Source organism: Danio rerio, chromosome 9 (genome assembly GCF_049306965.1).
Source record: "Danio rerio strain Tuebingen ecotype United States chromosome 9, GRCz12tu, whole genome shotgun sequence".
Taxonomy (NCBI): domain Eukaryota; kingdom Metazoa; phylum Chordata; class Actinopteri; order Cypriniformes; family Danionidae; genus Danio; species Danio rerio.
In genome coordinates, this window is record NC_133184.1 from 51,749,493 (window position 1) to 51,763,106 (window position 13,614).

General features: G+C 38.6%; 1 protein-coding gene across 1 annotated transcript in view; it reads right to left on the minus strand.

Annotated features, from left to right (window-relative positions):
• Nucleotides 1-13,614, minus strand: part of ttc21b (tetratricopeptide repeat domain 21B) — a 63,948-nt gene that overhangs the window by 28,845 nt on the left and 21,489 nt on the right. Inside the window, 6 exon segments of the mRNA NM_001128258.1 lie at nt 2,963-3,120; nt 3,354-3,483; nt 5,672-5,872; nt 10,048-10,145; nt 12,694-12,886; nt 13,107-13,205. Coding sequence (NP_001121730.1) covers nt 2,963-3,120; nt 3,354-3,483; nt 5,672-5,872; nt 10,048-10,145; nt 12,694-12,886; nt 13,107-13,205 — 879 coding nt within the window.

The window sequence follows — 13,614 nt, forward strand, 5'->3', positions numbered from 1 at the left end:
ACATGTACAGGTACAGGGCAATGAAATGCAGTTTAGGTCTAACCAGAAGTGCAATAGCAGCAAGTGCAGAATATAGGTATAAGTTATAAAGTGCAGTTATAGAAAAACTATGGTTTTATTTACAGATGGTTGTACTATGAACATTATATATAGGTTGCATTAGCTATGAACAGAGAATGAATATATGAATATGAAAGGGGTCAGAGTTTAGAAGCGAAACAGCTCTGGGGAAAAAGCTGTTCCTCAGTCTGCTGGTTTTTGTCCGGGGGAGCCTGAAGCGCCTGCCAGAAGGCAGGAGAAAAAAACAGTCTGTGAGCAGGGTGAAAGGTGTCCTTTAAAATACTGGGTGCTCTGCGCAGACAGTGTTTCTTCTGGATGCCTCAATGGCTGGCACTGTGGTCACTGTGATGCGTTGGGCAATTTTCACCACCCGCTGCAGTGCCTAACGCTCAGCAACAGAGAAGCTTCCATGCCAGACTGTGACGCAGTTGGTCAGGATGCTTTCTATCGTGCAGCAGTAGAAGTTCACCAAGACACCTGATGACAGCTGGTTCTTTCTAAGTTGCCTTTAGAAAAATAGGCGCTGGTGAGGCTTCTTGACCAGGCTGGAGGTGTTGGTGGTCCAGGAAAGGTCCTTTGAGATGTGGATCCCCAGAAACTTGAAGTATGAGACAAGCTCAACGACCATCCTATTGATGTGGATGGGATCATGTGAGCCTGTTCGTCCCTTCCTGAAGTCCACAAGAGCTCCTTGGTCCTCCTTGGTCTTGTTGGCCATGGTTTGTTTGCTGACTGATTGCAGAATTTGGATAACATTTCAAGCATTTTCCAATTATTATCCTTTAACAGGAATAATATACAACAGATGTATAGCAGTAAACTGAATCCATTATTATTACTGTAATACAATGCTAAATGTTTACAGTGATAGAGAACATCACTGTAAAGAAATGCTGTGTTTCACACTATTCCTTTATGCTGTCACAACACAAAAAGTTAATTTAAAGGGGTGGTCCAGAGTATTTTTTTAAGGCTTGGTTGTGTTTATGGGGTGCTCATGCTTCATCTGTTAAAAAAAATAAAAAAATAAAAATAAAATAAATCACGTTATTTTTTTCATATACTTTACTTTAATTATATATGCCATCAAGAGGCTCTGATTGGTCAGCTAACATAACATAATGTAATGCTGTGATTTGGAGATCAGCTCCACATCACCAGGAAGCGTCACACATCTACTAGCACACGCTTTGCCATTGTGTAAATAGATTAGATTAGATTAGATTAGATTAGATTAGATTAGATTAGATTAGATTAGATTAGATTAGATTAGATTAGATTCAACTTTATTGTCATTACACATGTACAAGTACAGGGCAATGAAATGCAGTTTAGGTCTAACCAGAAGTGCAATAGCAGCAAGTGCAGAATATAGGTATAAGTTATAAAGTGCAGTTATAGAAAAACTATGGTTATATTTACAGATGGTTGTACTATGAACATTATATATAGGTTGCATTAGCTATGAACAGAGAATGAATATATGAATATGAAAGGGGTCAGAGTTTAGAAGCGAAACAGCTCTGGGGAAAAAGCTGTTCCTCAGTCTGCTGGTTTTTGTCCGGGGGAGCCTGAAGCGCCTGCCAGAAGGCAGGAGAAAAAAACAGTCACACATCTACTAGCACACGCTTTGCCATTGTGTAAATACTGTCAGTCAGTGTAACTGTTAGATGTATCAGTTTGAGACTAAATCAAACAGAAAATGACACAGAGGACACAGCTGAACCTCACGCCTGCTCTCTAAAATAAAATCTGACAAGTATCTTTCATATATATTCTAAATGTGTAAGTACTGTAAAAGTTATGTTCACATATCTTTTGCAAGTTCGTTACTAGAGATGCAGAACTCAAAGACAGTGGCCGCATAGACAGATACTGCAGCGCTGGTGAGATTGTCAGTGTTTACAGCTGTTTGATAGATAAATATGAATTTGTAGCTAAATTGTTAGCGGTGCCAAACAGCATTTCCCGTTGTTTACATCATCAGTACAACATACTGGTAATGCTAGAAACGATGCATGTAATAGATCAGTTTTAACAAACAAACACTTATAGGTTGTGGCTCACAATCCACAGCTTGTTCTATAATAGTTGGAGCTGCTGCTCCTTTGAGAAGTTTTTAGCTGAATTCAGCACTGAACTGTGATTCTGGAAGCTGTCCATTGTCAAATGCTAGCTATATGTTTTTTTTTTATCATTCTTTGGAACATAATTAAAATTAAATTGCAAGCACTTCTCTCTTTGTGTCATGTCCTTCGGAAGCCCAAATACAGAAACAGAAGAAGCTCTGTGGAAATAGCAGCATTTGAACAGCATTTTAGCTTTCTCTGCTATAACATTACAGTGCCTCTGGTCACGCCCCTTCACTAGGTGGGGTCATTGCGCATAACATGAAGCGTCTATGATTTCATTAACCCAGATGTATTTTTTTTTGTAGTCCCCAAACTTTATTCGCTGTAGACTTTGCTAAGCTAACTCTTTAAAATCCAATGTCTTTCTTTGCATTGAACTTCGAGCGCATTACATTCAGAGATGTTGTTTATGTTCACACAGCTGCAATATACATCAACTAAAGTTTAAAATATGATATCATAGTGGACCACCCCTTTAATCGTTTTCATTTATTTATTTTTTATTTTTTTTACGAATTTAAGTAGATTGAACACAAAACAATTAAGTCCCCCCCCTCCTTTAATAAAAATGTAGAGCTTGTGTTGTTTAAACTCATTTTAAGTAAAAACATGCCCAGTTTTTTCTTCAAAATGTGTATATTAATCATGCTTGCTTTAAATATATTTTAATTAAAGTGGAAATCAATTACCATAATAATGTAAACATGACTGACTGCTTCACTTCCAATAATAAAAAAAAAACAATGAGTGCAGTCAGGTTTAAGTTTCACCTCAAAGTTGTGGCTGAGGCAGAGCTCCAGAGACTGGGAGGAGAGTTTGTAGTTGCCCTGAATGAGATGAATCTGAGCCATGAGGAGATGGGCATCAGCGTGAGCTGGGTTCTGATCCAAACAGTGCTGCAGGCTGCTCTGGGCCGCATCGATATCGCCTGTACAACACATAAAGAGAAGATAAACTTAGATCAGTCGATTATTTCTGAGGTCAAAAAATTTAATAATTTAAAAGAGAAAAAGAAATTATAGGGGTTATCACACCAGGTAATTATTGGAGCTTAGTTATAAGAAAATAGTCTCCAGGCTAATGCCCCTCAAAATAAATTTCCCCAAGGGTTATATTCCTTTCCATTTTCCACCCTTACTTTAAAGTCTGAAGTGATATTACCTGACTGAAATCGGACTCTGGCCATCAGAAAGACAGCCTGCAGCAATCCAGGCACTACTTTCACCACGGTATCCAGCACAGATGCGGCATGCTGCAGCTGAGGTGAAGGAGGCTGACTGAGAGCTGGAGACTGCAAAGAACAACACCAGTCAATAAACCACAGGAGGACAGTACATCAACACCCCTTCCAGATGAAGCATGCAAAGCAGACTGATGCTAGGTGGTTGCTAGGGTGTCCTATATGTAACAAGGGTGTTCCTAGGTGGTTACAAGCATGTTACATGGGCTTACTATTCCTGTGCAAGGCATGTTCTGATTGGTCGCTTGAGAATTACTACAGTTCTCAGGGTGTTTGCTATTGCCTTGCAAGTCAGTTGTTCTGGAAGGTTGGTGGCAGTAACAAAAGAGTTTTGATTGGTTGTTAGACAGTTACTAGAGTGTTCTGATTGGTTGATTTTGAGTTATAAAAATGTTTGTTTATAAGTGTTTGCCAGTAGCTATTAGAGTATTGATTTGTTGTTAGTGCTCTGATTGGTTGATAGTCATTAAGTAAAGCTTTAATTGGTTGTTGCTATGCAGTTACTAGAATGTTCTGATTGGTTGTTAGAAACACCTTGGGCTTTAAAGTTACATCCCATCAACCAATCAGAACACTCTAATAATTATTTAAAAACACCTTGGGCATTCATAGATATATACACTAGATATCGCATAGGGACCCTCAGCATGCGTCAATAGCGCCGCCACATTGGTACAGTGCTCCCAGGACAAATGTCATTCAACTGCAATAGTCAAAACAGTGTTATTACGTGAAGATGCGGGACTTTAGCGCTGTCTACGGGTGTAGTAACGAGCAAACAAAGAAAACAAAGCACAAAGGCAGAACATTTCATAGGTAATATTAAGTTTTTTTTTTGTTTTTGTATGTTCTGAACTTTTGTGCTAATCAGGTAACGTTATTGATGATACAGTCACTTACTGCAACCACCATAAGGCAAAGCAGCAGCAACTCGCACTAAACACTCGGCTTATGCTAGTTTTGTTGAATAAAATCAGCAAACAATGCAAAAGAAATATGATAATGAGATGCTGCGCTGCCAGAAACTGGTATTATTGTCGGCTAACGTAAGTGAAAGAGTCGTTCGGGGGATTCATTCACAAACGAATCGCTCCCTCCGTCAGTATGAGAAGTGAAAGCAGGAGAGGAGGTGTGTTTCAGGACATGATTAGATCAAATTTAACAGGGGGGGTGGATAGTACATTTCTGTACACACAAACACAAGCTTTTTGTCAGGAATGCCCGTGCGGTCAATGATCCATCAATATAGAAATGTGATGTAAAATTATAATTTTCGTAATTAGAAAAAAAATTTACATACTAACATCCAGGAAAACTCCCGATCATAGCTATATGTGTATATGTGTATATCTCTGGCTTTTGATGGTCACAGTCCACTGTACCTTGGTCCCGCATTCATTTCAAAGGAGCGCTACCCTGTAGCAAGATGGCGACGCTATTGACGCATTCCGTCCAATAGACAACAATAAGCCAGGCGACATCTAATGTTTATATCTATGTTGGGCATTAAAGTAACATACTAAGTAGTTACCAGAGTGTTCTGATTGGTTGATAGGGGTTATTACAATGTACTGATTGGCTGATAAGGTTTCGATTTGTTGAAAGTTACTATGTAACTAATGTTTAGAGTGTTTATTGGAATCTACTTCAATTCTGATTGGTTACTATTTACTAGAGTGTTCTGATTGGTTGTTAGGAAATTACTAGAATGCTCAAGGTGTTTCTAGTAATTATCTAATGTTCTGATTGGTTATTAAACAGTTGCTAGAGTGTTCTGATTGGTCGTTAGTAAGTGACTAGAATGCTCAGTGTGTTTATATGAACCCACTTGTGTTCTGATTGGTCACTAGACAGTTACTAGAGTGTTCTGATTGGTTGTTAGGCAATTACTAGAATGCTCAAGGTGTTTCTAGTAATTTTCTAGTGTTCTGATTGGTTGTTAGTAAGCGACTAGAATGCTCAGTGTGTTTATAGGAATCCACTTGTGTTCTGATTGGTCACTAGACAGTTGCTGGAGTGTTCTAATTGGTTGTTGGGAAGTTACTAGAATGCTCACTGTATTTATAAGAATCAACTAGTGTTCTGATTGGTTACTAGGCAGTTACTAAGAGTGTTCTAATTGGTTTTTAGGCAGTTAAAAGAGTGTGCTGATTGGTTACTAGGCAGTTATTAGAGAGTTCTAACTGTTTGGTAAATTACAAATGTTTTTAAATTGTTTTCTAGGCACAGAAGAGAAGACCTTGGCAGGACACAGTGCGAGATATTCCTTGGCAATCTCGAGCAGGAAGTCTGGGTTGAGCTTCTCGAAGTACTCGACGCTGAGAGGCAGACCCTGCATGGCAGAAAAGTGCGTGTCCACAGTGTCGTTTAACAGGTTGGTCACCTCATCTGGGGGCCGGCGCTTTTTCACAGCCAACAGAGCCCGCAGATATAACAGCTCCTAAAACACACAAGTTACACAATCCTAAAAGATGCACTCAGTGTTTCTTATAATGTAATCTTGCCATTCTGAACAGTCCAATTTACACTGTAAAAAATCCTGGGTTCCACAAAATTCCTTCATGTTGTCGCAACAAATTGATTTAGTTAACATAATCGTTTTTCCAAATTTAACCCCTTCAGACCCTGCGTCCATTACAATAGACATCACATGACAACCCATTTTTTGAAATTTGGAACATAATTTAGGTCTGAAGGGGTTAAGTGGATTGAACATAAAACAATTAGGTAGTCCAAAATAAAATAAAAACTTAAAGAGCCCCTATTATGGGTTTTTGAAAATTACCATTCATGCAGTGTGTAAAAGCTCTAAGGCTACGTTCACACTGCAGGCAAATGTGGCCAAAATCAGATTTTTTTCCCCCTTATGTGACTTAGGTAATGACAGTGTGTACAGCCCAAACCGCATGGAATCTGATCTTTTCAGTTCAGATTTATGCCACTTTCATATGTAGTCTTAATTCAGACACAGATCTGATGTTTTGCTAAGCGAATGCAGTGTGAAAGGTTATGTCGGATTTTACGTGACTTTTACATAATCTTCGAGCTACATGCGTCATCATTCTGTGCTGCAAACATCTCCCTAGCAGCAGTAGAATGGCACACAGGGCGATTACCACAGAAAGTTGGTTGTTCATGTTGAAAAAAATATTTTTAAGGCAAAACTGGAGGTTGTTAACTAATCTGGTTAACGATTGAGGCACGGGTTGATTGCAAAGCCGAAGAGCGTCGTGGGTGTTGCGAATAGGAGATCCGTGTGCAAAGGAGAGGGAACTTTCTCTCCAAGAGAAAAAAAGGCAGCTGCTCGAGCACCCAAACCCCCCTTCTGCACATGTCTGCTGTTTGTAACAAAGTAAATTTAAATAACTCTGCAAACAAATTTAAACCAACTCCGCCTTCACAGTTCAGTCTGCGGCTGCTCAGCCCTTGACCTGACAACATGCTGCTTACTTCATGCAGTATACACATTGTGTGCATAATTAGACATTTTGTGCTCACCGTAATGTACTTTTGCGCATGCTGGTCAGTCAGGACCATGATCTGTTCACACTGCTAATCTGATATTGGCCACACAAAGCAGTGTGAACAGCAATGCAAAAAAATCAGATCTGTGAAAAAATATGATTTGAGCACTAAGCCTTGCAGAGTTAATATAGTTAATATAATATTAAGTGAATGGAAACATCCAGCTGAGATTTAAACCTAAAAATAGCACCATGTTTAAAATTATTGATTATATTTAGTCGACTCAAAGTCATATGGATAATTCGTCCTTTGTTCTGATCTTTTGCCTGCATGCGTTGACATCGATACAGCGCCAAATATGAACTTCTGATCTGGGGAATAAAGGGTTTATTTTCACAACAACACCTCAATATAGCCAACCGTGTGCTGTGTTTGTTCTTGTCATTTTTTCTGATGATTGATACAATAACCTACGCCTCAACACAGGACTTGCCTGCTGTTTGTTATAAAAAAAAAAGGATCAGCAAAGACTACTGATGTACGGGTCTTTGTCAGTAACTGTTACACAGTTTATATGGACCAGTTTCTTCTTCCTCCAGATCCTGTGAGCGTTTCTCCTTCCTACACAACTTGAAGTGTAATTAAAATCATTGCCTCAATTTCTGGAGTTTGCAAAATATGTGTTTAATTGTGTGTTGTAACTTATAATCGATTCACACGGCTTGTAATCACACATCTATTATAGATCAATGCTTGCAATGCATCTCTCAGGTCAAATCTGTATGGGCTTTTTCACATACTGCGTACAAAACCACATTGAAAATGTGACGCGTGCTTCTTCTTTACCGATTTAAATGCGTTTTGTGCTCGTGATCTGTTGCTCTTTGTTGCTATGGTCAACATCATCTGTTCAGCTGTTGGTGGTCAATTTTTAGAAGAGCTCAACTTTTGCCAATGTGTGGATTAATACTGAATGTGTGTCATTGTTATTATTAGGGGTTGTGATTAAGAATAGTGGAATATGCTGGTGTTTAATTGCATTGCTTTAATGCATTCATACATTGGGCTCTCACATACTCTGTGCTCTTCATAAGCACGCAACCCAGGCTCATTGTGGAAACGAAGTCCCGCGGACGTTTCTATAGACCGCGGAATACGTCCCGGCGGGTACGTACGGCTGCAGTTTTTGTTTTTGCGAATCCGCGAGCTGTTGCGCGCTTTTTTCGCACCTCAGACGCCTCTCGCGAGTGCGGTTCGCGCCCGCTCTGTTCTTGCGTGATCCCGCCGGAGGCCACTGACCGGATGATTGACTGCGCGACCGGCCAATCGGCCGACTCGCCCTCCTCCTTCCCTGAACCCAACCAATTTTACCGATCGACCTGCCCGCCCGCCCGCTTCCCTAAACCCGAGTAACAGTTCACAAAAGCCGTCCAAAAAAATAAAAGCCCTGATTTTTTTTATTCCACCGCGTTTTCGGATTTCGTCGCGTTCTCACCCTGTCACGAAACTCGTTCACTTAATTTTTGGGATTCTGTTTTTGTCTTACCTGATTGCTGGAACTGCTCTTCCCCGGACTCGAAACCAGTCGCCGTGGTCGACCCCTCTCCGCATCTTGAGCCTGCCGACGTACACGCTGAGCTGAGTGGACAAAAGGGTTGCAGCGGGGAAGCCCTCCACAAGGAGGTAAGGCAAGCGCGAAAGGGAACGGCGTCACACCGCCCCGCAGCGTTCGCTTGAAAAAAAATAAGCGCGGCCGTACGTACCCCCCAGGATGTAATTTGCTGTCTCCAGAAACGTCCGCGGGACTACGTTTTCAGAATGAGCTTGGGTTGTAACCATGCTAGGCGTTTCTCTCCGTCTCGTGCTGAATGCAGTCAACCACTCACAACAGACTGGGTCATCGGACCAATCACAGCAGATTAGCCTTAGCTAAGGAAGGGTTTGAGAACAAATGAGTCGCTGAATAATTAGGTAAAAATAAATGCTCATTATAAGACAATGAAAGTGTTTTTTGACCTCGCATGCATATCAAACTATGCAAACCAGAATATGACCTTTTATAATGAAAAACAGAGGTTCTTAAATATTATTAATTTCAAATATGTAGTTTAAACAAACAGCAAAACGTTATTTTTTGAGTGTATTATATAAAATAAAACTTTTACTGAATTCAGTTTACATTGTTTTGTAAGATTACATATACATTTACATTTAGTAATTTAGCAGACGCTTTTATCCAAAGCGACTTACAAATGAGGACAAGGAAGCAATTTACACAACTATAAGAACAACAATGAATAAGTGCTATAGGCAAGTTTCAGGTCTGTAAAGTCTAAGGAGTGCATTAGTAAAAAAAAAAAAAATTATTTATTTTTTTTTTTTTTTTTTTTTTTGAGTACAGTTAGTGGTATATCCAGAGAGGCAATTGCAGATTAGGAAGGAAAGTGGAGACTAAATAGTTGAGTTTTTAGTCGTTTTTAGTTGAGTTTTTAGAGTTTTTAGATGTTAGCTTAATGTTGTTCCTACAACGTGGCAGCTGCTTTTTGCCAAGCAGATGTGCTTGTTTGTGTAAGTGTGCACTAAAACCGCCTGACATGGGCCTCGGTTTGAGTAAACAGGCCCTATGATGCACTGGTGGATGACTCAAGAGGTAAACACAGCATAAGTGGATTAATGAACCAAGTCTCTGCAGAATCCGAATCAAATGGCAGACTTTATTCGACATAAAATACTTTATTATTGGGAAAAGTCTGTGCATCTTCCTATGAGAAATCATCTAGATTTTCTTTTAAGTACGATAGTAGGTCGGGCTGAACGGTGACGCAGTGGGTAGCACATTCGCCTTACAGCAAGAAGGTCGTTTTTGCCTTGGCTGGGTCAGTTGGCGTTTCTATGTGGAGTTTGCATGTTCTCCCCGTGGTGACGTGGGTTTCTTTTGGGTGCTCCGGTTTTCCTCACAATCCAAACATGCCGTATAGGTGAATTGAGTGAGCTAAATTGTCCGTAGTGTATGTGTGTGAATGAGTGTGTCTGGATGTTTCCCAGCGCTGGATAAGTTGGCGGTTCATTCCGGTCTGGCGACCCCAGATTAATAAAGCCGAAAAGAACATGAATGAATGAAGATAGTAGGGCACATAAATGTTTTCTCACCCCTGATTTGCCAATGGACTGCTGGATCTCTGTGAGAAATTCCAGTTGCTGTTCTGCATCTTCTATGTGTCCTTCTATTAGCTGACACCTGATGATACCTGCACAAACACAACAATACACAAATAAAAAAATCAAGTGGTTTAATAATCATGCTAATATTAGTCAGGCATCCTATACAGTGTAATTTCAGCATTTATATACTATTATTGTCTATATTATTGTCTATGTTCTATTAGTAATTATTATATTACTATTAAGTACTGCACTACAATTATCTATATACTATTAATATTAACTATGCTAATTTATTGGGGGGCGCTACAGTGGTTCAGTGGTTAGAACTGTCGCCTCACCAAAAAGGTGGCTGGTTCGAGTACTGGCTGGGCCAGTTGGCATTTCTGTGTGGAGTTTGGATGAATTCAGTGAATGAGTTTCATAATGAATGAATGTTAATTTGTTTTGTTTTTGTAAAATCTACTTAATTAAATTATTTGTTTTGTGCTATAGCTTGTTTTAATTTGTTCCAAAAGAAGAAAAAAATTGTTAAAAATAAATGAATAAATAAAAAATGCAAATAAAAATGTGTGTGTGTGTATGTGTGTGTGTGTGTGTGTGTGTATATATATATATATATATATATATATATATATATATATATATATATATACATACATATATATACATACACACACATATAATGTGTAAATTTTTTTTTATCCACTAATTCTATTTCATTTTATTTTATTTCAGTTTTCTCGTCTCACAGCAAGAAGGTCGCTGGTTCAAGCCCCGGCTGGGTCTGTTGGTATTTCTTTGTGGAGTTTGCATGTTCTCTCTGTGTTTGCGTACGTTTCCTCCGGGTGCACCAAGTTCCCCCACAAGTCCAAAGACATGCACTATAGGTGAATTGGGTAAGCTAAATTGGCCATAATGTATGTGTGTGAATGAGAGTGTATGGGTGTTTCCCAGTGATGGGTTGCAGCTGGAAGGGCATCCACTGCATAAAACATATGCTGGATAAGTTGGTGCTTCATACCGCTGTGGCGACCTCAGAATAATAAAGGGACTAAGCCGAAAAGAAAATGAATAAATAAAACATTAAATAATTTGACAATATTTCTTTATTCGTTTTTCATTTACCTAATGATATCTTCAAATACAAAGTCAGTAAAAGCAATAAAAATAAATATTCCTTAAGTATAGAGTGCTCAAAGCATTTATTTCTGTTTCCAGAAAATAACAGTGAGTGAATTTTCTTTTTTTTTTTAGAATTACTGCTGTTTAGTAATTACTGACATCATCAAATAGACCTAATGCAAACCAATTCATTGGGTTTGATATATGTGACGATGTTGCTTCTTGTCAGTTTAGCTTTTCAAGACAAGACTGACGATGCTTAAGCTAATTTCACATCATAAAGACATTTTGAAATTAAAGTGCATTTTAACTGCAGACATGTGAGCGCTGGAAAGCAGCTGTCTGCCAGTGAGTTTCATGTATTAAATATATGCTTTCCAAATGGCTTAAACAATGCATTTATAGGGTGTTTAAAATAAAAGACCACACATTAGGTATTGCAGAATTTATCATCACATTGCTGTTATAAAATGCTAAAACAAATCAATGATGAACGACAGCAACATTCCAACTGCTCAATCTTCAATATACAGTTGAAGCATATACAGAATTATTAGCCCTCCTGAATTATTAGCCCCTCTAGTATATTTTCCCACAATTTCTGTGTAACGAAAAGAAGATTTTTTTTAAACACATTTCAAAACATTATATTTCTAATAACTGATTTCTTTTATCTTTGCCATGATTACAGCACGTAATATTTTACTAGATATACTTCAAGATACCAGTATTTAGCTTAAATACCAGTGACATTTAAATGCTTAAATAGGTTAACTAGGTTAATTAGGTAAGTTTGCTTTGTAGAAAATCGAAAACATATATTGCTTAAGGGGGGTACTAATGTTGACCTAAAGATGATTTTTTTTAAAATTAAAAACTAAAATAAAAATTTCTATCTGAAATATAAAAAAAAAAATCATAAATTTTAGCTGCGTCCCAAATGGCACACTATGCACTCGTGCACTATGCATTTATGCACTTACACACTCAACAGGATATTATATGTGTGTAATGTTGTCCCAAATGGAACACTAATGTTTTTTTGCTAAGCAGAAAATTCAAACCGTTTCCCTGATGACGTTTGACGGTTGCCAAATCAGTGAAATAAACGACCGAATTGTCAAATAATACCTGCCGTGAGTATAACCGCATTCACCATCGGGAGGCGCTAAAATCACTCTTGTAGGGGAATTTTGCTTTCACAATCCAAAATAAATAAAGTTATTTAAGATGTGCTCCCGATAGCTCCGCCCCTTCTGCTACGTAAGCAAACCTGCTGTTGTTGAGTGCGTGAAGTGTCCATCATTACACACTTCATTTTACCGACTGAATGAGAGCATCATCCGGGTAATTAAAGTGCACTTATTTTTTTTTAGAGTTTTCAGTGTGAACACACTACTTACACATTTTTACTACAAAATGGCGTAGATTAGTGCATAAGTATGCGATTTGGGACGCAGCTTTTGACTTAAGCACTCTCTTCCTTATGGCTTTAAAAACGTCTCTTACCTATCAAAGCGGAGACGCTGCTTTCATCAAGAGTCATTGCTGTTTTGTACCACTTCATGGCCTCTTTGACTCTGCCCATGAGGATCAGCTGGTAGCCCATCTCTGTGGCTAGTTCAGAGTCACTGGAAGCCTGTGCAAATGCCCGCTCCACCATCCTGTGAGTGTGCTGGAGAATCATCTCAGCTCTTCCACACTGCAGAGAGACCCCATAAACACATCTAAATGCAGCATCACTACTTCTGTGCTATGGCAGCTTCAAAGAAATGCTTTATTAATGCCGTTGTGTGCAAGCCGAAATACAGAAGGTCAATGCATTGTGAATCATTTCGTGTGTTAAAGGTTGTGACAAATATGTTTACAAGATTCATGTTAGCATAAATGTTAAATGGTGACTGAATCTGTTTGAGTATTACCACTCGAGTGAACGCCAAAGACATCCTGTAGAAGAGCTCCGGATTGCTCGGTTCTTGAATGTCCAGATTGCTTATCAGATTTGATAGCTGATTTACAGACTGTAACCAGAGAAATAAATCATTAAGCATTAAATAAAATAACAAAAGTATATATTTATTCAACTGTTATTTTTATTGTTATATTATATTATATAATATTGGTAATGATAATGCTACTAATTCTTTTATTTGCACTTGAAATAAATGCAGCTTTGGTGAACATAACAACTTTAAGGCAAATAACTATACTACAGATGTTCATGTAAGCATAGTCAGTAGTGTCTTTTAAGTAAATGAAAGATCTAGAAGGGCATCCTGCTGATTTGATTCAGATGCATTCTTTTTTTGGTCAGAGGGCTCACCGGTTTGACTTTCATTCACTGTCATTCATTTTAAAAAGCACACGGTCCATTTTATTTGTATATGTTTTACTCGAACGCATAAACTCTACAGGGCCCTGATAGTTAGA